Below are 24588 nucleotides of genomic sequence, written 5' to 3' on the forward strand. Positions count from 1 at the left end.
GGAGGAGGAGGCCTCTCCTCCCCAGGACTTCTGTCGGGGTGCACGGGGTGGGGGGGCACGCTCTGTCCTGCCTGCTCGGGTACGCGGGTGGGGGGAGGAGGGCGACGACCAGCCGCTTCCTCCGGGAAGAGGCTCCGCGCGTCCATCCCAGCCAGGTGACCTCGAGACCCCCCCCCCCCACCACCGAGGGGAGGGAGGGAGCCGGCTCCCACCCTCGGCCCACGGGAACAGAGGCCGGCGCGGCCCGAGGCCGGGAATTCGTTTACGATGACATCGGAGGCTCCCGCAGCCCGACTCCAGCCCGGGCCTCGGCGGTGGACCAGGGCGGAGGGTGAGACCCCGGCCGCCCTCCCCACCGGGCCTCGGCCGCCCCCCCAGACAGCCCTCCCCACCGGGCCTCGGCTGCCCCCCCCCCCAGACAGCCCGCCCCACCGGGGCCTCACAGTGACCAGGGCAGAGGGTGAGAACCCTGTCCCCGGCCGCCCTCCCCACCGGGCCTCGGCCGCCCCCCCCCCCAGACAGCCCGCCCCACCAGGCCTTGGCGGGTGACCAGGGCGAGGGTGAGACCCCAGCCCCGGCTGTGCCCCCCCCCCCCAGACAGCCCTCCCCACCGGGCCTCGGCCGCCCTCACCCCCCAGACAGCCCTCCCCACCGGGCCTCGGCCGCCCCCCAGACAGCCCGCCCCACCAGGCCTCGCGGTGACCAGGGCGGAGGGTGAGACCCCGGCCCCGGCTGTGCCCCCCCCCCCCCAGACAGCCCTCCCCACCGGGCCTCGGCCGGGCGGCGTGGCCCTACCCAGTTAAACACACGGGGGTCCTCAGCCCCACAGGGAGGGCAGAACGCCCTCATGTGCTGTGGTGTGCACGCGTGTGTGCATGTCCGCGGTGGTGCCCTGAGCTCACACCCTGCGTCCCATGCACACGCACGCAGGTGCACACAGACAGACAGTGAGCAGCCGTCACCAGCGCAGCCCACGCCGGCCGTGGCGTCGGTGGGAGAGGCCGGGCCTGCGCTGGGGGGGGCTGGGAGAGGCCGGGCCTGCGCTGGGGGGGGCTGGAGAGGCCGGGCCTGCGCTGGGGGGGCAGGGAGAGGCCGGGCCTGGGCTGGGGGGGGGCAGGGAGAGGCCGGGCCTGCGCTGGGGGGGCAGGGAGAGGCCGGGCCTGCGCTGGGGGGGGGCAGGGAGAGGCCGGGCCTGCGCTGGGGGGGGCAGGGAGAGGCCGGGCCTGCGCTGGGGGGGCAGGGAGAGGCCGGGCCTGCGCTGGGGGGCAGGGAGAGGCCGGGCCTGCGCTGGGGGGGGCAGGGAGAGGCCGGGCCTGCGCTGGGGGGCAGGGAGAGGCCGGGCCTGCGCTGGGGGGGGGGGCTGGGAGAGGCCGGGCCTGCGCTGGGGGGGGGCAGGGAGAGGCCGGGCCTGCGCTGGGGGGGGCAGGGAGAGGCCGGGCCTGCGCTGGGGGGGGCAGGGAGAGGCCGGGCCTGCGCTGGGGGGTCAGGGAGAGGCCGGGCCTGCGCTGGGGGGGGAGGCCAGCATATTTGGGAATCCTCTGTATTTTCTGTTCATATCCTGTGCAGAGCCTGCTGCGAATGGAACTCTAACCCCCCTCAAACAGCACCGCCCCGTCCCCGCCCCCACCCCCGCCCCCGCCCCCACCCCCGCCCCCGCCCCCACCCTTGCCCCCACCCCTGCCCCCTGCAGAGGAGCAGAAACCACGGGCTTGGCCTTGAGCACCAAGCCCTGCCATCGAGATTGTGCACCAAGGCCACGCCTCAGCCACCGCCCGCTCACACCCTCCACCTGCGCACACCTGGGTGCCGTAGAGCCGTGTGTGCATGTGTGCCTGTGTGTGCACGTGTGTGTGCGTGTGTGTGTGCACCGACCAGGCGTGTGCACACCCCCTAGGGCTGCAGTGACGTGATGATGTCTGGCAGGATCGGCGAGGTGCTAGGGACCGATGGACAGATGTGTCCTTGTCATCTCTCTTCCTGGTTCCTTCCTGGGCGGTCTCTGTCTGTCTGTCTGTCTGTCTTTCTCTCGCTCCTCACATGCTGTGGCTTGGCACTTGATATTGGCCAGTCCCTGCCGCCTCTGCCCAGATGCGGAGCTGCTTCGAAACACAGCCGCATCCAGAACTTTCTAAATACTTTCCGGCCGAGCGGCCACGTTCCCTCCCTCCCGCAGGCAGAGGGCTTTGCGCTAGGGCAGCGCCCGCTCTGCCCCTGCCCTGCCCTCCTGGGGCCCGGCCGGCGGCCTCCCCTCCCCAGAGCCCCCCGAGACCCTCGCCGCCCCCCGGAGCCCCGAGCCGGGGACGGCCCCCCCCCCCCCCGCCCGGCGTGCGGGCAGAGGCCCGGAAGACCTGCGTCTGAAGCCATCGCCCCTCCCGCCCCAGAGCCCTCAAGTCTCCCGGGCCTCTCGGGGTGACTCTGAGCTGGGGTCGGGTCAGCCAGGCAGGTCTGTGCCCGCCAGACACGCGGCGAGCCCACGGACGCAGCTGCCCGGCGGAGACCAGGGAGCCGCACGCCGCGAGGGCCGCGGCCACCGCAAGAGGCGCCCCCAGAGGCTGGGGCGGGGCCTGCACGCACGCGCACACACGCGCACACACCGTGAGGATGCACACGTACACATGCGCACACACCGTGAGGAGGCACACGCACACACCGCACACACACCGTGAGGAGGCACACGCGCGCGCACACACACACCGTGAGGAGGCACGCGCACACACACGCACACACTGTGAGGATGCACACGCACACATGCACACACACCGTGAGGAGGCACACGCACATGCGCACACACACCGTGAGGATGCACGCGCGCGCGCACACACACACACGCTGTGAGGGCCGCGGCCACTGCAAGAGGCGCCCCCAAAGGCTGGGGCGGGGCCTGCACGCACGCGCACACACGCGCGCACACGGTGAGGATGCACACGTACACATGCACACACACCGTGAGGACGCACGCGCGCGCACACACACACACGCCGTGAGGGCCGTGGCCACCGCAAGAGGCGCCCCCCCAAAGGCTGGGGCGGGGCCTGCACGCACGCACACACACGCGCACACACCGTGAGGACGCACGCGCGCGCGCACACCACACGCCGTGAGGATGCACACATGCACACACACACCACACACACACGCCGTGAGGGCCGCGGCCACCGCAAGAGGCACCCCCAAAGGCTGGGGCGGGGGGGGCGAGCTCACAGATACAGCCATCACTCCCTGGGAAAAACCCCCAGAGCCACCCAGGCCTGCACGCACACTCACACACACCATAAGGATGCACACAGCACACACACCCACACACCATGAGGATGCACACCCACACACACACGCACACCCACCCACACCGTGAGGATGCACACGCACACACACACCCACACACACACCATGAGGATGCACACCCACACACACATGCACACACGCACGCACACCGTGAGGACGCATGCACACACACACGCTGTGAGGACTCACACGCACACACACACACCCCGTGAGGGCCATGGCCACCGCAAGAGGCACCCCCCAAAGGCTGGGGCGGGGCCTGCACGCACGCGCACACACGCTCACACACCATGAGGACGCACGCACGCACGCGCACACACACCCGTGAGGATGCACACGCACACATGCACACACACTGTGAGGATGCACACGCACACACACCCACACCCCGTGAGGATGCACACGCACACGCGCACACACACACACACCGTGGGGACGCACTCGGCTCAGCGCTTGGGGAGGAGGGCCACGGGCCCGTGTCGGCACCCTGCTGTGTGTGAGTGTGAGAATCTGCACGTGGATGGCCCGCAATCTCTTGACACTCTCCGTCCGCCAGAATCGATTTAAAACAAAAAGTGACACACACACAGACACACATGCACACACACACAAGTCTGTCAGAGAGGTGGGCGGCTACCCGTCCCCGATGGTGCTGGGGCACTGGTCCCGAAGCTCTCGGGGGGTCAGGCTGCACGCGCTTGCGATGGTGATGTCAGCGTCCCCGTCCCCCCCGTCCCCCCGTCCCCGCCCTCGCGCCACCACCCGCCCTGACTCGCTCAGGCCTGGCTGCCGATGGGGCCGGGCCCCTGGTCGTGGGCAGCGCGGCCCCCGCGTGCCCGACACCTCTGCCAGGCTCCGCCCTCCGCCCTTCGAAAGCCAGCGGGCCGCGGGCCGGAGCCTCGGCCAGGACGAATCATCCGGAAGCCCGGGGCTCCGCGAGGCTGCCCGGGGCCCACCGAGTCACGGCCCTCCTCTCCCGAGCCCCTCCCCCTCCGCCCCCACCCTCCCGTCCCCCATCCCCCCCTCCCGGCCCCCCTCCCGGCTGCGCCCGCGGAAGTCGGCACTCACAGGTTCTTGATGTCGGCGAGGCCCCTGAACGCCTTCCGGGGGACGCCCTGGATCTGGTTCTCGCTCAGGTCTCTGGAGGGAGGGAGAGCAGGAGGTCAGACACCCGGTCACGCCGCCCTCGCCGCTCATTAGGATAACAAAGCCCCTGGTGTGCCGTGGGCGGGGACCCCCAGGCTGGACCGGCCACCAGGCGGGGCGCCGTCCCAGACCCTCCCCCCCCCCCCCCGCCCGGCCGGCACTCTGGGTGGTCCCGCGCCTCCCCAGACCCCAGCCCTCCCCCACGCCCCCCCCCCCCCCAGGGTCAGGCACCCGCCTCCCCTCCCCGCTCCGCCTTTGTTCTCCGGGACGGCGGCCTGGCCCGGCCCCGGCCATGGGATTGTCTGACATCATAAATTCAAATGGCATTTCCACAAGCCCGGCCACGAGGGGCCCCGCCCGGCCCCCACCTGCCGGGCCCCCCAGCCCTGCTCCGAGGGGCATGAGGGACTCAGGGGGTCCGCAGCTATGGCAGAGAGGAGAGCCAGGGGGCCAGGGCCGACCACACACATATCCACACACACACACACACCCGTCTACGCATCGATACACACCTACCTGCACACACACAGGGCGTGATTTTAACACATGCGGAAAGCTCCAGTACCAAGATAAAACAACTACGCCCTTGGACACACCTCTGCTAACACAGCTATTGGTGACAGGTGTGTGTGTGTGTGTGTGTGTGTACGCGTACCTCACCACTACAAATGACTTCTTAGTTTCTAGGTGGGGCGTGCCTGCCCGTGACCCTCTCGCCGGCACACCGGCAGACCCCCTTCTCGTTGGCTCAGTTCACAGCCGCTCTAGGCAGGACAGCCGGAGAGACTGTCGCCTCCAGTTAACCACAGGACAGCCAGAAGCGGAGCTGTGGCCCACGTGGCAGAGCCCAGTCGTGAGCGTCAGAGCTCAGGGACCGCGCCCAGGCCCCGAGTTCAAGCCCGGCCTCAGTGTCAAGATGCAGCTCCACCCCCCGCCTCCCCAGCAATGCTGAGCCTTGGGGTCCTGGGGTGTGTGGGGCTGAATCGCAGGGCGCTCCACACCCCAAACCCAGGGCTCCCTGCGGGTGACCCGTGTGAGCGGGCTGAGCCGCAGAGCGGGCTGAGCCGAGGGCTTCCCGGCCAGGCCCGACGCGAGGAGCCGCGCCGGGGCCGAGCCCCGCTGAACAAAGCCCGCCGGGCAGCCGGGGTCGGGCCGAGCCACCCAGGCCGCGGGGCCGCTTCCCCTCCGCTTCCAGAGAAAGAGCCGGTCCCCGGGGGCCTCCCCGGGCTCCGGCAGCCACAGGGGGCCCCGTCTTTATCTCCCCCCCCCACCCCCCCCGGCTGGGCTGTTAACTCTGGCCACTGCCGGTGCCGGGCTGGAAGGAGGCCCGTGAACGCCAGGAGCACGGACGACAGCGGGAAAGCCCTTGTGCACAAGTGGTGTGCAACCTCTCGTGGGGGAGTCTGGGGGCACTAGGGGGCGGGGGGCACACGTAGCTGCCCCGCGCGCCAGCCTTGAACCCACAGAGCAAGCCCAGCCGGCCCTCCCGCCCCCCCCCACCCTGCCCTGGGGTCTGCGTGTACGGTTTACTCAGTGTGTTTCCCACCGAGCGAGCGGCTGCTGGGGTGGGGGTGGGGGGCGCGGATTCCGTAAATGCCCCGGTGGTTAGGGTAACGAAATCCACTCGTGACGCCCGAGAGCCAGTGGTGGCCCCCCGGTTCGCTCCGATGCAGCCCTCGGCCGGCACGAGACCAGGGGCTTGGGAAACGCTAAGAAGTGACGGGAAAGAGCATCGAAGAGAGGCCCGGGGTTGGAGGAGTTTTGGGGTGCAAGGTGTGCTGGGTTCCGGGGCCGGGAGGGGAGGCGTCTTGGCCGGGAAATGGGGGTCCGGGTTAGGATAACTTTCTAAATAATTAGGGCCATCAAAGGGACAGAGAAGTGCATTAGCTAAAGTGCATTTCTCAGCTTCCAGAAAATGATTCACCGCCCGATTATGCCGTCCCCAAACACAGGAGCAAAGAGGACTTATTAAGGAGACCATAAGTCAAGCGGGAGCTGGCAGGCGCGGAGACGCAGCCCTCCCCGCCCGCCCGGCCCCCAACCTTTTTAATTCACTAAAACGCTTTGGACACAGATCCACTTTCTTTGCAAATTTATGATGGCCTCATCCGCCTGGCAGGAGACGCTTTGACAAATGGCGGGGAAGGCCGCGCGTGCGGCGGCAGGCGGGGCTCGGCTCCCGGGGCTCCCCGCGTTCTCTGGGCCTCCGTGGACGCCTCACCCCCACCCCAGCCCTGCAGGGCGCCGAGGGCACCACCACCTCTGGAGGAGGGAGGGGAGGGGCTGAGGCACAATCAGGGAGAGCCTGGCATCCCCAGACCCCCAGGGCGCTCATCTCGGAGCGGGCGGGCTTTGTAGCTCTGCTGGTGCTCGGTTCAAGACCATCCAAGAGAAATGCGAGTTCCCGGGCTCCACCTGCCCTCCACCACACTGGGCGGGAGAAGCCAGCGTCCAGGACAGACTGAGGAGGGTGTCCCCAATCACGGGAGCTCTGGGCCTGGGTGACGTCCGTCGGATGCGGGCAGCACCGGGATGGAGCCCAAGGCCCCACCGCGCGCGCTGGCGGCGGCTTCCGGAGAGCAGCTCTGAGTCACTCTGTTCCCCCCCGGCAGATGAAAGCATCCCTCCCCAAAGGAGGTGCGGGCAGGGGGAGCGGGGACCGGAGGAGGCCACGCGGGGAGGGAGGGAGCCGGCGCTCCGAAGAAGAGACAACCAGACGGGCCCCGTCGGCGTCTCTGTACTCGCTCTCCACCCCCTTGCGGCCAGACCAACCGTCAGGGCCCTTGTACGCTTTTCATTCTCATTTATTTCATTTTTGCCAGTCCTGGGGCTTGAACTCGGGGCCCGGGCGCTGTCCCTGAGCTCTTTTTCGCTCAAGGCTAGCACTCTACCACTTGAGCCACCGCGCCATGTCTGGCTTTTTCTGCAATTCACCGATGAGTCCCACGGACTTTCCTGCCCAGGCTGGCTTCGAACCGCAATCCTTAGATCAGCTTCCGCAGTAGCTAGGATCACCACCCAGCTCCACGGTGCCCTTGGGTAACATGAAACCGCAACAACAAACCCAGAAGCCCACCGGCTCTCAGTGGGTTGATGTAAAATCGGGGTGATAGACAGGGAAGGCATCTGCGTGCGGCCCGGGGGGTGGGGGGGGCAGCCGCCTCGCTCCCCAGCCCCCGGGGAGACGGTCCTGTTCCCCTCGCGCTCTCTGCCGGAGCGGGGGAGATGGGCCCGCTGGTCACCTCCTATCCACCAAAACCCATTTAGGGGATTAACAGATTCCGGGTGACTAATCCCCTAATCCAATACTCTCGGCGCCTCCCCCATGCGAGGTGCAGGCCTCCCCCCAGCCCCGGATCCCCCACGCCGACTGTGGGGGTTCAAGGGCAGGGCCGGGTGCCCGCCTCGCGGGGAAGTGCTCCCCGAGGACGGGGCTGGGCGAGGCGTGCGGGGAGACGGCGCAGAGCGGGGGGGTTCCCACAGCTCCGTACCCCCCAAATGTTAGCGGCAAGGCGGGAGCCTCCGGCGGGACGGGGGACCCTCACCTCCCGCCCCGGGGTGGCCCCTGCTCTCAGCCGGGCTCCCCAGCACTCGCCTGGCCAGGTCCCCAGGCGGGCCCCCCCCCCCCCCACGCCACACGGCCGCCATCGCGCTGTCTCCACCGAGGGCGGACGTCGGGTCCTGAAGACCCGGCTGTCAGGACCCCGAGCCGGTGGCTTTAGGTCACAAGAAAACCCAACCCAACCCAGACGCCTCGCTCTGGGGCCGGGAGGGCCCCGGGATCAAAGCAGCAGAGAGGGGTGATGTGTCTGCCTGTGCAGTTTGAGAACGGGGCTCCCGCCCCCGCCCCCTCCCCCGCCCCCCCCCATGTGATCGCGGGAGCCGACGCTGTCACTCTGGAACCCGGACGCCTGTTCTCCCACGGGCCGGACCCGAGAAGGAAAGGCCCAGCCAGGGAGGGGCCGGCAAACTCATCTGCAGAAGTGCCTTTATGGAAATCGATCCCGCGGCCCGGGAGCGGGAGCCCGGCATCTGCTGATTAATTGGAGACGTGTCCTTGTCCCCCTCGTCATCTTCTCTGGAGAGGCGGCCCCGTCCAGTCCCCTCCGCTGCCTCCCAGGGACAGTCCCGTGCCAAGAAAGCTTTTGCAATCAGGAGACCAAGGCTGTCTGGGGGGGGGGGGGGCGGTGTGGGGGGTGGCGGGGGCGGGGGAGCTGCTCTCACGCGAAGCGTCCTTGGCCCGCCTGCAGGGTCATCGCCGACCCAGGTCCCCCCAGCAGCCCCCCGGCTGTGGACGGGCAGTGGGGCTCACTGGGGAGCGCCCGCAGGTACGGGGCGTCTGGGGGGTGATTAGGAAGAACCAAGAAGGCGGGGGCTGTGCTCCCGAGGCCCAGGGTAGAATTGACTCGGCCTCTTTCCCAGACTCCTAACTCTTCCGGGAAGGGAGAGCCGAGGGGAGCCGGCCGTCTGCCTGTGGGTCCTCGGCGGGGTCCCCCCCCCCCCCCGAGACCACAAGCCAAAGGCAGCGTAGCCAGCTGGGTGCCCCGCGCTGTGCGTTTCCAGGCGGGTGAGCGGCCCGCCAGGTGCCTGCCCCTGGGGGTCACGGGGTCTCTGCCGGTGGGGCTCCCCACCGAGCCAGGAGCCCCCGACGTCGATGTCTGAAGCCTCTTCGGTGGGCACATGGCTCCTGCTAAGCTCACGCGCATGCTGTGACTCCAAGGGTACTTGCTGAGTCAGGCGCCGGGGCTCACGCCTGCGGTCCTGGCTACTCAGGAGGCTGAGATCTGAGGGCGAGGCAAAGCCAAGAAGCCAGCAAAACGCCAGGGGTGAAGGCCTGGTTCAAGTGGTGGAGTGCCAGCCGCAAGAGACAAAGCTGAAGGAGGAAGGACAGCGCCCAGGTCCTGAGTTCAAGCCCTGGTACTGGCACTCTGTGTGTGCGTGCGTGTGTGTGTGTGTGTGTGTGTGTGTGTGTGTGTGTGCTGAATAGATTAAAACAGTGTGGGTTATTTTATGCCCTGCCTGACTTGTGAGCGATAGGGCATGAGCAGGGAGCCCAACCCCACCACAACCTGAAATGTCAACGCTGCCACCATGACTGTCACCCTCAGGCCCGTGCTGCGCTTCAGCCTGGGCCATAGAGCCCGGCCTCGTCCCCCACGGTGCTCCCGGCCCGGGGGGGGGCAGGAGTGCTCCCCGGGACAGGAGGAGTGCTCCCCAGGATGAGAGGAGTGCACCCCAGGACGAGGGGAGTGCTCCCCAGGATGAGAGGCGTGTTCCCCAGGATGAGGGGCTGCTCCCCAGGATGAGGGGCTGCTCCCCAGGATGAGAGGAGTGCTCCCCAGGACGAGGGGCTGCTCCCCAGGACGAGGGGCTGCTCCCCAGGACGAGGGGCTGCTCCCCAGGATGAGAAGAGTGCTCCCCAGGACGAGGGGCTGCTCCCCAGGATGAGGAGCTTCTCCCCAGGACGAGGGCTGCTCCCCAGGACGAGGGGCTGCTCCCCAGGACGAGGGGCTGCTCCCCAGGACGAGAGGAGTGCTCCCCAGGACGAGGGGCTGCTCCCCAGGATGAGGAGCTTCTCCCCAGGACGAGGGGCTGCTCCCCAGGACGAGGGGCTGCTCCCCAGGACGAGAGGAGTGCTCCCCAGGACGAGAGGAGTGCTCCCCAGGACGAGGGGCTGCTCCCCAGGATGAGGAGCTTCTCCCCAGGACAAGGGGCTGCTCCCCAGGACGAGGGGCTGCTCCCCAGGATGAGGAGCTTCTCCCCAGGATGAGGGGCTGCTCCCCAGGACGAGGGGCTGCTCCCCAGGATGAGAGGAGTGCTCCCCAGGACGAGGGGCTGCTCCCCAGGACGAGGGGCTGCTCCCCAGGACGAGGGGCTGCTCCCCAGGACGAGGGGCTGCTCCCCAGGACGAGAGGAGTGCTCCCCAGGACGAGGGGCTGCTCCCCAGGATGAGGAGCTTCTCCCCAGGACGAGGGGCTGCTCCCCAGGACGAGGGGCTGCTCCCCAGGACGAGAGGAGTGCTCCCCAGGACGAGGGGCTGCTCCCCAGGACGAGGGGCTGCTCCCCCTCTGCCGCGAGGCCCCAGCGGTCCCCCGTCCCCACCCCCACCGCTCCCACCTCCCCGACTCCCCTGCCTCCCCAAACCGGAGACAAGCCTTGGGCCAAGGCACGCGGTGGCCTGCCTCAGACTGTTCACACCGCAAAGCGGGCGTCCTTCCCTTTCTCTCTCCTTCTTTCCCTCCCGGCGCCATCGGCTTTCAGGGCACATCCCCAATGTTCAAGTGTCTGGATGGATCGATCCCGTCCATCCCCCCGGTCCCTTAAGTGCACCCGGAGGACTGTTTTATTTAATTAACTCGGGGCTTTATTAATATAAATATTCTCCTATCGATCATCCCGGGCCTGACAGGCGTGTCAGGGCCCCGCGTGGGGCGGGGGCTTGCGGGAAGCCGAGGAGCGTGGCAGGAAGCCGACTCTGGGGACGGTGCGGACCTGAATCTATAGCATTTTTATGGAGGGAGGGAGGGAGGGTTCCCCCCACCCCTTCTTGCTTTTATTTAAAGACCCAGTTCCTCTCATCTCTCAAAGCAGAGAGCGTATGGAAATGAGACAGGAAAGTGGTCCTGGCGTCCCCTTATCAATTAGGCATGCCAATACCTTAATGAAATCACTCGGCTAATGAGATTTATCCCGATGAATATGGTTTATAGTTATAATAGCTTTTTTGGCCACCGTTCAAAATGTCAAATAAATTGTGAAAAGGGAATTTAAAAAAGACGTAATTGGCGTTCTGAACGGAGGCCAGTTCCCCCGCCCTCCCCCCTGCCCTCCCCTCTCGCCCCCCACCCCCCCGGGCCGCCTGGGAGAATGTACAGAGAGTCCTGGGCCGGGGAATGGCCCGGGCTTCGGAAGACTTTGAATCCTTCGATTCTAATTCTCCTCATCAACCGTCCGCCGCGGAACCCGCACACGCCATCGCTTTCTTCTGCCCCTCGTTTGTCCTCTAAGAGTCCGCAGGGAGACTCCCTGGTGAACCCACAAAGAAAAGGGGACCCCCCCCAAAGACAGCCAGGCAGGGGGCTCAAAGGCGAGGGGGGAGGGGAGGGGACCGAGGCCGCCCCGGCTTCTGCGCCCAGGTTGGCGCTGAGGACCAGCGCGGCCGCTCTTCACCGTCACCCCCCCCCCCCCACTCCCTTCGTCGGGGTGGCCGGCCCGGGTTCCAGGGAACAGGGGCGGACGTGACAGCTTTCGCTCAGGTAGCTCAGAGGAGGGCCGGGAGGGGGGACACCCCCAAGCAACGGCAGAGGGGGCTTACGCTCCCCGCGAGGCCGGCTGTGCCCTGAGCGCGTGCTTCCAGATGATTCCGTACAGCAACTCCCACGGGGTGAAGACGTCCTGGAAAGCGTGGGGTCAGACCCCCTCCCCAGACGACCCCCCCAAATGTTTCGCTTGTTTCCTCCCGCCTTTCCCCTGTGGATAAGCACGCGCGCGTGCACGCACGCACGCACGCTCCTTACGGGAGACGGGAAGGTGGGCGGACGGACGGGCTTCGCCGCGCGTTCTTTCCTCAGCTCGCCTCACCTCGCGGGGCGGCCGCGCCGAAGGCCAGGGACCCCGAAGACGGGCGGGGCCGGCGGGGCGTCCAAACACACAAAACCCACAGCGGGGTGGCGCCGACGGCGGTGGCCTGCCTCTGACCGAACCCCGCGCCCGACGTTTACAAGGGTGGGCACGGGTGTTTACGCGTTCCTTCCGCGGAAAACGTGTCCCCCGTGACCCCCGGAGAGGCGGCCGACGTGGCTCCCGGCTCCCGGCCCGTGGAAGCTGGCCCCCGAGACGCTTTGCTTCCGGCCGCCCCCAGGGCCTCGAAGGGCCACGAGACCCCAAGGCCTCAGCCGGCCCTGCCTTCCCTCCCCACCCCCCCCCCCCCCACGTCTTCCTGTGCCCACCGGGCCAGGCTGACTTTTAAAGCAAGGACCCCCCCCCCGGGAACCCCCAACTGCTCTCACCCTGGGTGGATGCTGGGGCCAGGTCCCCCCCCCCCCACTTTCCTGTGGATTCTCTTTGCAGACGGCCCTCTATCTTGGTTCTGTATTGAAAGCGTAATGTCCAGGGCAACATTTCACCCTCGGAAAGTTCACAGAAGCGTCTGGACTTGCGGCTTCTCTTGAAATGCCTCGATAGCCGTCCATTTAGGCCCTGCCCCCCCTCCACCTAGCCGGTGGCAGAGCCCTGTGTGGCCTCCCAGGAGGTCCTGGCTTTGCGTCCCGTGCCCTCCGCAGGGTCCCCGGAGCCCTCGGACTCTAAGGGTCCTGCGGTCCCCGTCGGTGTTCGCCAGGCTCGCGCCGTCCTCGGTTCTGCAGGGAAGTGATGTCACGAGCCGCCCCCTGCCTGGCGCGGCCCCTTCTGGCCATCGCCCTCTTCGGAGCCGGCCCGCCTTCCCGTGGCACCGTCCGCCTCTGCCCCGCCCCCGCCCCGGTCACAAATGCCACGCGCTCCTCTTGGCAAACCGGACCGAGCTTTCCAAGAGCGGCCCGGCCTGGCCACCGCGGGCGGGACAGAACCATCTGGAAACAAGCGTCTCCCGGGGTCTAGCCTCCGCGCGGCTCAGTCCAGCACCTCACACGCGTGGCCGGACACCCCAAGGCCGGGGGGGGGGGCTGGGAAGCCACCGCGCCTTCGGACGAAAGTATCCGACAGAGCGCGGCCTACACGGCCGCCGCTCACCGGGCTGCTGCACACACCGCTTTCTACCTGCAAACACACGGCACGGGTGGGACTGCGTCCACGCTCCGGCTCGCCCGCACGCGTGTGCACACGCGTCCACGAACTGACCTGAGCTCCTGTGTGCCGTGTCCTCACAAGCCCGTGAGTCCCCCGCGGGCCCCCGGCGCTCTGTATCCGTGGTCCACGCGGCCTCGGTACCCGGACTCTAAACGCGCGCTTGCCGCTCAAGCTGGCGCCTGCGAGTTTTCCAGACGGGGCCGGGCAGGGAGGCGCAGCCCTCGCCCTTCCTCGGCGGAAACAAAACACAGCCCAAGGAAGACGCTGGGGCTCGGGCACGCGGAGACCCGTCTGGTGTTTGGCACTGGGCACAACAACAAAAAGCCGAGAATGCTGCAACCCAGAGCGAACGTCTCCCCCGCGGGCCGGGGCGGGCCAGCCCGCCTTCTGCCCAGATTCTCAGCCGCGCGCGTCAGTTCACACCAGATGATCGCCAGAACGGCAGCGCGGATTTGAACTCGTGCTCTGTGACCCAGCATGAGGTGCCAGGCAGGATGCTTTCAACGAAGGATTTGTGACTCAACGCAGCCTCTGGCGCGGTCGACATCCGAGGCGTCTCTCGGGAGGGGCTTGCTCGAGACGGCCTCCCCTGGGTCCGCACCCTGGAAACACGTTCATCTCTTGGAACCAAGTTCACCGGCCCCCGGCTACCGCTGTAAACAATTCCCGCCCCGACGTTGGGCCCCCGGAGGACGGCGAGAGGGGTCCGGAGTCAGGAGAGCCAGCGCGCCAAGCCAGCAGCCCCAGCCCCGGAAGGGGAGTCGCGTCATTTCAGGGCGGCCTTTCCCTCGCCGCGTCAGAGCTGCGTTCTCACAGATCTTTGCGAGTCTTGGAGGTGAATCTGATACAATCGCGATTTGAAACTGACCCAGACCTGGATGTCACACCTCAATGCCAGCAGAGACCACCCTCAACCCTAACTGACCTCTTCCACTGGCATGCAGATCATTGGCACGGTAGTGCAATTCTATAATGCACGCCACGTGCAATTTGGTACACGCGTGTGATGTACAATTCGATATGCAATCTGATATGTGCATGCAAGGCACCGTCGGATACATACGCAGCATGCGTAATTCGATACACACATGCCACGTGTAATCCGACAGACGCATGTGATGTGTAGTAAGACACGGAGTACAGTGTGTAACTGGACACAGGCATGCGATGTATCATTTGGTACACGCATACAACGGACAATTAGATACACACATGCAAATGCGTCATCAGATGTATGCGTGCCCTGTGCCACTCGAGATGCGTGCGCAGTTTGACAGGTGTGCAGCGTGCCCCGGTCCTGTCGGGGGGACGGGGGCACCTCGTCTCCTCCCGCGGCGTCCTGGTCACCGAGGGGAGCCCTCAGCCCTGCCCTGCACCCTCCTGGGGACGGACGCGGAGTTCTGGATCAGGTGCCCCGCGGTGTAAGGCTGGCCTCCGCCCGGCCCCCGGCCCGCCGCCCCCCGCCCGCACCCAGCACTGAGGGCCAGAGGCGCGTGCAGACCCGCGGGCCCGAAGACGCGGCCCCCGCCGCTCCGGCCTCTCCGGACCCCGTCTTTCCCTCCCTCCCCGGCTCAGAGTCGGCCCATTTTTGATATTACAAGCCTGCAGAGCCGGGTGTGGCTCCCACGTGTAACCATCGCCGTGTCCCCGTGATGTGTGTTACACGCTTACGACGGTGGAGCGGGGCGTGCGGTGGCTCCCGCACACGGGCACGCCCTCGCGCCCAGCCGCCCTCCATCCCTCTCCTGGTCTTTCCCCCCTCGAGTGGCTCTCGGTTCTGCCCCAGCCTGGGCGCCGAGCCCTGCCCGCCCCGGCGCCCGGTGCCCCATCGCCCGCGTTCCCAGCCCTGCCCGCCCCGGCCTCTCCTGCCCCATCGCCCGCGTTCCCAGCCCTGCCCGCCCCGGCCTCTCGTGCCCCATCGCCCCGCGTTCCCAGCCCTGCCCGCCCCGGCGCCCGGTGCCCCATCGCCCGCGTTCCGAGCCCTGCCCGCCCCGGCGCCCCGTGCCCCATCTCCTGCCGCGGCCCTGAGCCCTGCCCGCCCCGGCGCCCCACGCTTCCGACTGCACCCGGCGGCAGGGGGGGGTCGGGGTGTGGGGGGGTCCAGGCTCACCTCCCGTGCCCGGCAGACACCCACGGGGCCACCGCGCGCGGCCATTCTCATTCAGTGGCCACAACAAACACGGGCGGGAAGCGCCATCCACTTGCCCGTCCTGCGGCTTTATTTGATCGTTCCAATTGTGTTATCAATTCAATTGTACAAAGTTAGCGCTCAGCCACAAGTTCCTTCTTAAAGACGACAACCACAAAACTCTTAAAGACAGACCTAAAGTGAAAAGTAAAACTCGTCGATTCCTCTGCATCCTGACCTCTGATCCAGTGGTGTGTGTGTGTGTGTGTGTGTGTGTGTGTGTGTGTGTGTGTGCACTTTCTTCAAAATGCTCATCCGTTTCATGGTGCATAGATACCTCATTTGAAATAGACACACATAATAGAACATCCGCGTTTCCCCGCCCTTCCCCTTCCTCTGCCATGACCGCTCCTCTCCTGCACACGAATGCGTGACTCTACCCCACGCCCTCCCTTCGCGACAGAAGTCATCCATCCATCCACATCCTGCAGTTTTCTGCAAGGCAATGAACTTCCAGGCACGGATATTGCGGGGATCATTTCAGTGAACGTATCTGTTGGAAGAATTTCCTAGCCATGGAATTGCTGGGTCAAAAGGGTGCATGCACTTACAATTTGGACGAATATTTCCCCGAGGATCCCCAAAGTGGCGGCGTTAATCTCGTTTACGGGGGGCTGGCATTGGCTCCGTCCAGCCTCATCCCGAGGGAGGGGCTGGAGGCAGAGCTAAGGGGCAGCGGAGTCCTCCAGGGCTCCGGCCCTCGGCGACCGCGGGAGGCGTTTAGCCGCCTGCAGACGGCGAAAGGGCCCGGGGCTCCGGGTGGCGAGCGAGGGGCTCCGGTTCTCTGGGCAGCGAGGGACCGAGCCTCCGATCCCCATCCGGTGGCTCTTCTGCCCTCGGCCAGGCCCTTCCCTTTCCTGTACTTTCACCTTCTTATCTGTGACATAGGTGCTCAGACTCGGGGTGATAGGAGTCAGTCTCAATCTGGGGCTCCCCAGCAGGGGAGGATTGGTGACGCCTCCGGGTCACAGGGCTGGGAGAGCGCTGAGCCAGTACTGGGGCTTGAACTCAGAGCCTGGGTGCCGTCCCTTAGCGGTTTTGCTCGAGGCGGTTGCTCTACCGCTTGCGCCAGAGCTCTCCGTCCAGCTTCGTTTGCTGTCTGGTCGGCCGTCAGAGTCTCCCTGACTTTCCTCCCAGGCAGGCTTTGAACCATGATCCTCAGATCTCAGCCTCCTGAGTTACCAGGGTTACAGGCGTGAGCCACTGGTGCCTGGCGGGGAGTGACAATTCTCTGGTAGCCACTTTGGGAAGAATAAACACAGCTGTAACGATGTACTGATGACACTGTCAGCCTAGCGCCAATAGGAACCCATCACGGCGCCGCGACACCTTGATTTTTTCTGAGATCCAGAGCGTGTACACCAGCAGAACACGTGGACGTGGGCAAGAAGGGGTTCTGGAGACCCTTGACCACCCAGGAGAGGAGCTAGGACACAGCAACCACAGACACAGAGCCTCCGCCGCGGCGCAGAAACACAGTTACCACGCCAAGCCACCGCGACTGCACGCGACCGCACAGGGAGCCATGTTTGAACCACACTCAAATCTCACTGGGAACACGTCAGTCGTGGAAGAGAATTCTAGGACCGTTAGAGGGCTCATGATCAGGACCGCATACCCAGGATTCTCGTTCTTTTTTATGTGTTAACGTCTTTCTTATTCTCGATTCCTCCTACCTTTCTACCGGGTTGGGTCTCGGGCACCTGGCTAGGTGTGAGGCTGGAGGGGGGCTCCCGGGAACCGGGAACGGGCTCTTTGCTTGGAGCGAGGCCTGGCTGGAGTTTGCAGGTGCAGACTCCTAGCGTCCGACGCTTAAATCGTCGCAGCGAAGCCGCAGGCCAGCTCCGCTCAGCGGGACGCCCGCCACGTCCGAGCTCTGGCCCGGGTCTACCGGGAGGTCGTTCCAAGTGGGTTTTAAGGTTCTTCCAGAGGGAATTTTTTTTGGGGGGAACCTGCAGATTCTGCCTGAATTTCAATGCCGCAGGCAGGAACCCTGTCCCTTCAGCTCTTATTCTAACGATGTCTCCTCTCCTCTCTTCTTCTCTCCACCCCTCCCCTCCCCTGCCTTCCACCTCCCTTCTCCTCTTCCTCCTCCCTCCCCTCCCCTCTCTCCTCCTCTCCCCCCTCCCCTTCTTAGAAGAACATCCCCCCCCTGCCAGTCTGGGGCTGGAGCGGCAGGGACAGGGGGACAGGGGGACAGGGGGACAGGGGGACAGGCCCCTCCTGCCGTCCAGAGCATCACTTACGGGACTTGAGGCTGGACGCCGCCCAGCTCCGTCCTTCATTAGCGCTAATGGAATTTCAAGGTCAATGACCAGTCATAAACATCGGCCTTAAATTAAGTGTATGCGAGGCTCCGTGCCCAGAGGATCTTTTTCCTTTTCCTTTTCTTTTTTTCCCCCCCCCTTTTGTCTTAAAAGCCAAGTTGCTTGGGAGACTGGAGAGTGTCAAAAATGTAGTTAACCTTTCAAAGATGAAAACATGATCAATTCTATTGATTCAGATCATAATTCACTTAACTCAAAAAAGCAATTTTTAAAAATAGCGTGCCGGGCAAGCTTCAGGAGTCCCCTGCCCATCTCATTCTTTCCCCCTCTGTTCTCGCCCCCCACCCCAGGGACTTCTGCTCGCCTTGGGGTGGGGGGGGCTCCTGTGGACGGGGTGGGCAGTGTGGGGCCCGGGGTGCTCTGGGTTCTCGGGGTGTGAGGGGGGCTCCTGTGAACGGGGTGGGCAGTGTGGGGCCCAGGGTGCTCTGGGTTCTCGGGGTGGGGGGGGCTCCTGTGGACGGGGTGGGCAGTGTGGGGCCCAGGGTGCTCTGGGTTCTCGGGGTGGGGGGGGCTCCTGTGGACGGGGTGGGCAGTGTGGGGCCCGGGGTGCTCTGGGTTCTCGGGGTGCGGGGGGGGGCTCCTGTGGACGGGGTGGGCAGTGTGGGGCCCGGGGTGCTCTGGGTTCTCGGGGTGTGGGGGGCTCCTGTGGACGGGGTGGGCAGTGTGGGGGCCCGGGGTGCTCTGGGTTCTCGGGGTGTGTGTGTGGGGGGCTCCTGTGGACGGGGTGGGCAGTGTGGGGGCCCAGGTGCTCTGGGTTCTCGGGGTGCGGGGGGCTCCTGTGGACGGGGTGGGCAGTGTGGGGGCCCGGGGTGCTCTGGGTTCTCGGGGTGCGGGGGGGGCTCCTGTGGACGGGGTGGGCAGTGTGGGGCCCGGGGTGCTCTGGGTTCTCGGGGTGCGGGGGGGGGCTCCTGTGGACGGGGTGGGCAGTGTGGGGCCCGGGGTGCTCTGGGTTCTCGGGGTGCGGGGGGGGGGCTCCTGTGGACGGGGTGGGCAGTGTGGGGCCTGGGGTGCTCTGGGTTCTTGGGGTGGGGGGGGGCTCCTGTGGATGGGGTGGGCAGTGTGGGGCCCGGGGTGCTCTGGGTTCTCGGGGTGTGGGGGGCTCCTGTGGACGGGGTGGGCAGTGTGGGGGCCCAGGTGCTCTGGGTTCTCGGGGTGCGGGGGGCTCCTGTGGACGGGGTGGGCAGTGTGGGGGCCCGGGGTGCTCTGGGTTCTCGGGGTGCGGGGGGGGCTCCTGTGGACGGGGTGGGCAGTGTGGGGGCCCGGGGTGCTCTGGGTTCTCGGGGTGCGGGGGGGGGCTCCTGTGGACGGGGTGGGCAGTGTGGGGCCCGGGGTGCTCTGGGTTCTCGGGGTGTGGGGGGCTCCTGTGGACGGGGTGGGCAGTGTGGGGGCTGGGTGCTCTGGGTTCTCGGGGTGGGGGGCTCCTGTGGACGGGGTGGGCAGTGTGTCGTGGGGCCCGGGGTGCTCTGGGTTCTCGGGGTGCGTGGGGGGTCTCCTGTGGACGGGGTGGGCAGTGTGGGGCCCGGGGTGCTCTGGGTTCTCGGGGTGCGGGGGGGGGCTCCTGTGGACGGGGTGGGCTGTGTGTCGTGGGGCCAGCCGTGCTCTGGGCTCTGCACAGTGGGTTCTCTGCCGGTCACGGGGCCCCCGCCCCCCCCACACGGCGGGGCGACGCCGCCCCCCTTGTTTCCCTGCGTGACGGTGCGTTCAGCGGCGGGGTGTGAGGTCCACATGAGCCTTCACAGGTGCTCGGCTACACCTCTGGTGGGGGCCGAGGAACCGCGGCGCGTCACCACGGGCCGGGCCCCCTAGTGACCGCGGAGCTCGGGGTCCACGCCCTCTGAAGGCTCCGACACCCCCACCCCACCCGAGGTCCACGGGGCGCCAGCTCACCGGGCTGCTTGTGGACGCCCCCCCCCCCCCCCGCTGGCCTGGGGGCTTTGGGTCTGGACCCCCGGGCCCTCTCCGGGCCTGCTTCTGCCCCCGTGCGCTCTGAGGGAGGAGGAGCCAGGACAAGTCCCCCGACACCCGGGGGGCAGAGCCCCACGTCGTTTCCTCCCCGGTCCCCGATTCCCCAGCGTTCCCATCACAGTCCCAAGCCAGGAGCAGCTCCTGGCCGCAGGCGCCAATGGCTGTCTCTGTGTGGAAGCGACGGTGGCCCCGTCCTGCCGGCCCCTCCCCCGTCCCGGGGGCTCCCCGCCCGCCTTCCCGGGGCCTGAGGTTTGTGTCCCCCTCGCGTGGTCTCTCGACGCATACCCTCCCATCTGGAAGGGTCTGGCGCGGCCGCGGAGCCCTCCCCAGGGCCCTCGTGTGACCCTCTCCCCGGGGCTGAAAGGGCTGGCGGGAAGCGAATCCACTCTTCAGTCCCCGGCCCACGCCGGCTTGCAGCAACCCGGGAATACACCGCTGGCTTTCCCGCAAGCCCTTGCCGCGTCTCCCCTGGAGAACCGGGGGCTTGGATGATCATTCTGATTACAAATGTATTTCTATCTAGAGAAAGGTCCACAAAGGGCTGACGTCACCTCTGTAAGTTTAAACGGTCTCCGGTGAGCCCCGGAGGGTCGAATCCTCCCCCCCCCAACACCCCGGCGCTTCAAAGACGGGGGAGTCGGCAGGCGAGGGGCGGCCAGAACGCACAGCCGAGCCAGATCTCGTGAATTAAGGGGAGAGAGGACCACACGCCGATGAACCCAGGCAGAGGCGGGGGAGGAGGACGAACCACCCCCCCCCGGCACCCCGAAGTCAGCACGTGTGGGGAGGCCTCGCGGGAGAGATCTCCACGGAGCGCTGGGCCCCGGGCCATCTCACCCCGTACGGATTCCTCCCTGACCTTCTGACCCAGCCGGGGGGGGGGGCAGAAACTGGGGACCGAGAGGGGGTTTGGCACGCCGTCTGGGGCTGGGGGGCTGGGTGAGCGTCCTCTGCCTCGGTGTGGGTTGTGCTCTGGGGCAGCGGTCGGCTCCCCTGGGGGGACACGGGCCACGGTCTCCCTCGCTGCCCAACTCGGGGCTCGAGCTCCGCGAGCCCCAGCCCCGCGCCCCGTGCCCACGCGACACGGCCGCCCGCCGCCTCCCCCACGGAGGGCACCGCTGAGATCTGCCCCCATGGCCGCCCGCCTCGTGCTGACCCCCCCCCCCCCCGGGGCCTCCAGCCGAGGCGGATCCACGTGGCCGACGACGACGGAAGAACGAGGCTCTGCCACGCCGGAACCCGGGACAGCACGCGGAATCCGAGCCCGGGCTGGCTGGGTTTGAGCGCGCGCGGCAGGGACGCGGCGCGGCACAGAGCCGTCGGCGGGAGGGAGGGAGGGAGGGAGACTTGGGGATGGCAAGATCGGGGAGTGCGTGGTTCGAGAGCGCGAAGGACATGATTCATTTTACAGTCCAACGACAACAGCCACGTGGCTTCAAGCACCGCGCGCGCCATGAAGATCGCTTCTTCACGGGTTAAGAGAGGGGCCACAAACACGCACGAGGAGAAACTTCTCCCGCCTGACGCCCCACTCCCCGCGGGGCCTCGGGCCCGCGTCCTCCCCGCGGGGCCTCCCTGGAGAAGCGCTTGGTTCGCACTCAGCTCCCACGAGGGGAGCAGAGGCCGCTTCGCCTGGGGGAGGGCCGGGCGTGGACGCCAGCATCGCCATTCGTTCGAAGCCGGATCTCTGGAACCCCAAGCTGCCCCCATGGCAAGGTCCCCCGAGAGGCACCCCGGGCCGGGAAGACAAAGGTGTCCGGGGTGCCTTCCTCCGGGCTGCCGGAGAAAGGCCAGGGCCTGGCGTGGCCTCCCCCGGGGCGCAGGCTCTCCGGGGTGACCGTGCACACTTTGCGTCACACGCAGGCCAGTCTGGCAGAGAGCAAGGGCAGCCAGGGAACGAGAGAGACGGGGAAGATGGCGCTGGGGTTAAACTCCCAGCCCAGGCTGCGGGAGGGAGGGCGGGGGGGGGGGGACAGTCTCCTTCCTCCTGGAGCCTCACACGGAGCTCCCCTGCTATCTCCACCTTCTCCTCAGACCCCTCCTCCGGGGCCTCGGAGCCCTGTCCTCTTTGCCCGCGTTAGTTTCACTGTCGCAGCTTCTCTCTCTCTCTCTCTCTCAAACTGTCTTGTTTAAACTGAGGTCGTCTCTATTTTTAAGAAAACAGGACTCAGAAACAAACGCCGTCTGCCGAGCCCCTGGGCGGCCCTGATGTGCATGACATAAACCCTGTCCCCCCCCTGCCCCATCTCCTCCGTTCGCTATCTCAGCTGCCTGCACCCCATACCGGGACGTGTGCCCTGCGGAAGCGGAGTCACAGAAAGGACCCGCCGCGTGCAGAGCGCTCTTGCTCAGGCCCCGCGGGCCTCCGACGGATTGAAGAGGGGAGAATCTGCACGTGCAGATGCCCTGTCACTTGGCACACGCGGGGGCCCCTTCCGGGCGAGGCTGTCTCTGCCCTGATCACGAAGAGACCGCCCCCCCCCCACGAGCCTCCACCTGGTCCCAGACTGTCAAGGCCACACTCTCGGCGTCCCCCCCCCCCCGGCTTCCCTCCTCCCGCAGGGGAGCGGGGCCGCGGACACGGGGACGGAGCCGGCCGCGGTCACCTCCGTCACGCTGCTCTCCGGTGGCACCGCTCCCGAGGGCCAAATGCTGCCACGTGCTTAATTAAAGTAAAAGGGTGCTGTGCATCATCACGCCAGGCCGCAGGTGCCGCCCAGGCGCGGGCAGAGGCGCTGCGCTCAGCTGCTTTATGGGAAGAGTTACTGCAGCACAACGCCGCCCACGAGCACCGGCCATTAGCGAGATTAAAGACCAGGCGGGGCGGGGTTGGGGGGCGCACGCATCGGACGTCCGCTGTCTGCCTCTGCTGCAGCTCATCCCCGGGTCCTCCCCCCGCGCCCCCGGCCTCCCCCGTGCTCCCCCCATCCCCCTGTGCTACCCCCGCCCCCCGGCCTCCCCTGTGCTCCCCCCACCCCCGGCCTCCCCCCACCCCCCGGCCTCCCTTGTGCTCCCCCTGCCCCCAGCCTCCCCTTGCCCCCAGCCTCCCCCGTGCTCCCCCTGCCCCCGGCCTCTCCCGTGCTCCCCCTGCCCCCGGCCTCCCCCGTGCGCCCCCCACCACAGATGTGGCTCTTGATCTTCCAGTTCCACCAAGTGATCGTCAGGTAACAGCAAGGCCGGCAGACGGGGAGTAGGGTCCTCAATTCCGCCCCATGCGTCCTCAATTGAATAAGAAGAAAGAGACTGACCTCAAAGGGGCAGGCGCCCAGCCGGTCCTGCGCCTGAGAACCCTATCCACACAGGCTCAGTTAGGCCAGCCCGTCTCGGGGGGTGCTAGGGAGGGAGCCTGGAACGTTCTAAGTGCATTGCGGGAGTTTGCTCCCTTACCTGGAGCAGTCGAAGTGCACTGTGGGAGTTTGTACTGTTACCTGGAGCAGTCTAAGTGCATTGTGGGAGTTTGTACTGTTACCTGGAGCAGTCTAAGTGCATTGTGGGAGTTTGCTCCCTTACCTGGAGCAGTCGAAGTGCATTGTGGGAGTTTGTACTGTTACCTGGAGCAGTCTAAGTGCATTGTGGGAGTTTGTACTGTTACCTGGAGCAGTCTAAGTGCATTGTGGGAGTTTGTACTGTTACCTGGAGCAGTCTAAGTGCACTGTGGGAGTTTGCTCCCTTACCTGGAGCAGTCTAAGTGCACTGTGGGAGTTTGCTCCGTTACCTGGAGCAGTCTAAGTGCACTGTGGGAGTTTGCTCCCTTACCTGGAGCAGTCTAAGTGCATTGTGGGAGTTTGTACTGTTACCTGGAGCAGTCTAAGTGCATTGTGGGAGTTTGTACTGTTACCTGGAGCAGTCTAAGTGCATTGTGGGAGTTTTGCTCCCTTACCTGCAGCAGTCTAAGTGCACTGTGGGATTTCAAGTTCAGCCTTTCTCTTTGGAAACAAGTCTAGTTCTGTAGAAAGCACAGTGGAGCGTGAAATGGAGGGGCAAAAATGTCTGCAGAGCTGGGATCTGCATGGTGCATCTGGTGAGAAGAGTTGACTGAGATGGGAGGGAGGGAGGGAGGGAGGGAGACACACAGGGAGGAGGAAGAGGAGGAGGAAAGACGCAGGGGGAGGAGAGGAAGGTGGGAGACCCCAGGGATGCTGGGCTCCTACAGATGCCGGAAGGCGGGGATACGCGCTAGCGAGCTGTTTGAGTCAGTTGGAGCATGGCTTCCAGGCACACCGGACGAGCCTGGTGAATTCTGGTCATGCGGGGCCCGCGAGCGCTCGGGAGGGGCGGACGGAGGGGCCGAGGGCCTGGCCCGGCGGGGCGCCGGCCGTGTGGACGCTGGCTGCTAAGGGAGCTGCATCCCCGACTAGGGCGGCAGTCACTCACGCGGGCCCTTCCGGCCCGGGGGACCGGCGTGTGCACCCCGAGTCTCCTGGCCTGGACCCCCGAGGCTGTGCAAAGCCGGGGTGGCGGGGGGAGGAGCGCCGGGTGGTGGAGGGGACGGGGCGGGCCGCTCAGACAGGGTTCACGCCCCGCCGGCCCAGCCCGGCGCCTGCCCCCGGGCCGCAGGCCCGGCAGTGTCGCGGTGGACACGGCCTGCCCCGTGAGGCTGAGCGCGTCTGCCACGCGGCTGGGTGTGGAACACGCCCACCAACCGCTGACCTAGACCCACGGCCCCGGCACCCTGGGCCTGCGCCCCCTCCTCCCTTCAAGCCCGCTGCCTCCCGCCCCGTGCTGCTGCGGCCTGGCCGGCACCCTCCCGCCACACCCCTGTCACCAGGCCGGATCTGACGGGCAGAGGGCCCGCTCCGCCCCTTCCTCACCGCCCGGCCTCAGTTCCAAGAGCAGATTCACCCCTGTCGGCACCACCCGGAGAAGGGCCGGGGCCGCCTCGTGCCCCAACACGAC

General features: G+C 66.8%; 1 protein-coding gene across 1 annotated transcript in view; it reads right to left on the reverse strand.

Moving 5' to 3' along the window:
• The window catches only part of Slit3 (slit guidance ligand 3), a 218741-nt gene that overhangs the window by 79576 nt on the left and 114577 nt on the right, over positions 1 to 24588 (reverse strand). The window contains 1 exon segment of the mRNA XM_048334159.1: positions 4351 to 4422. Within this exon segment, the coding sequence (XP_048190116.1) occupies positions 4351 to 4422 (72 nt within the window).

The sequence above is a fragment of the Perognathus longimembris genome, chromosome 25 (assembly GCF_023159225.1).
Source record: "Perognathus longimembris pacificus isolate PPM17 chromosome 25, ASM2315922v1, whole genome shotgun sequence".
Classification (NCBI taxonomy): Eukaryota; Metazoa; Chordata; class Mammalia; order Rodentia; family Heteromyidae; genus Perognathus; species Perognathus longimembris.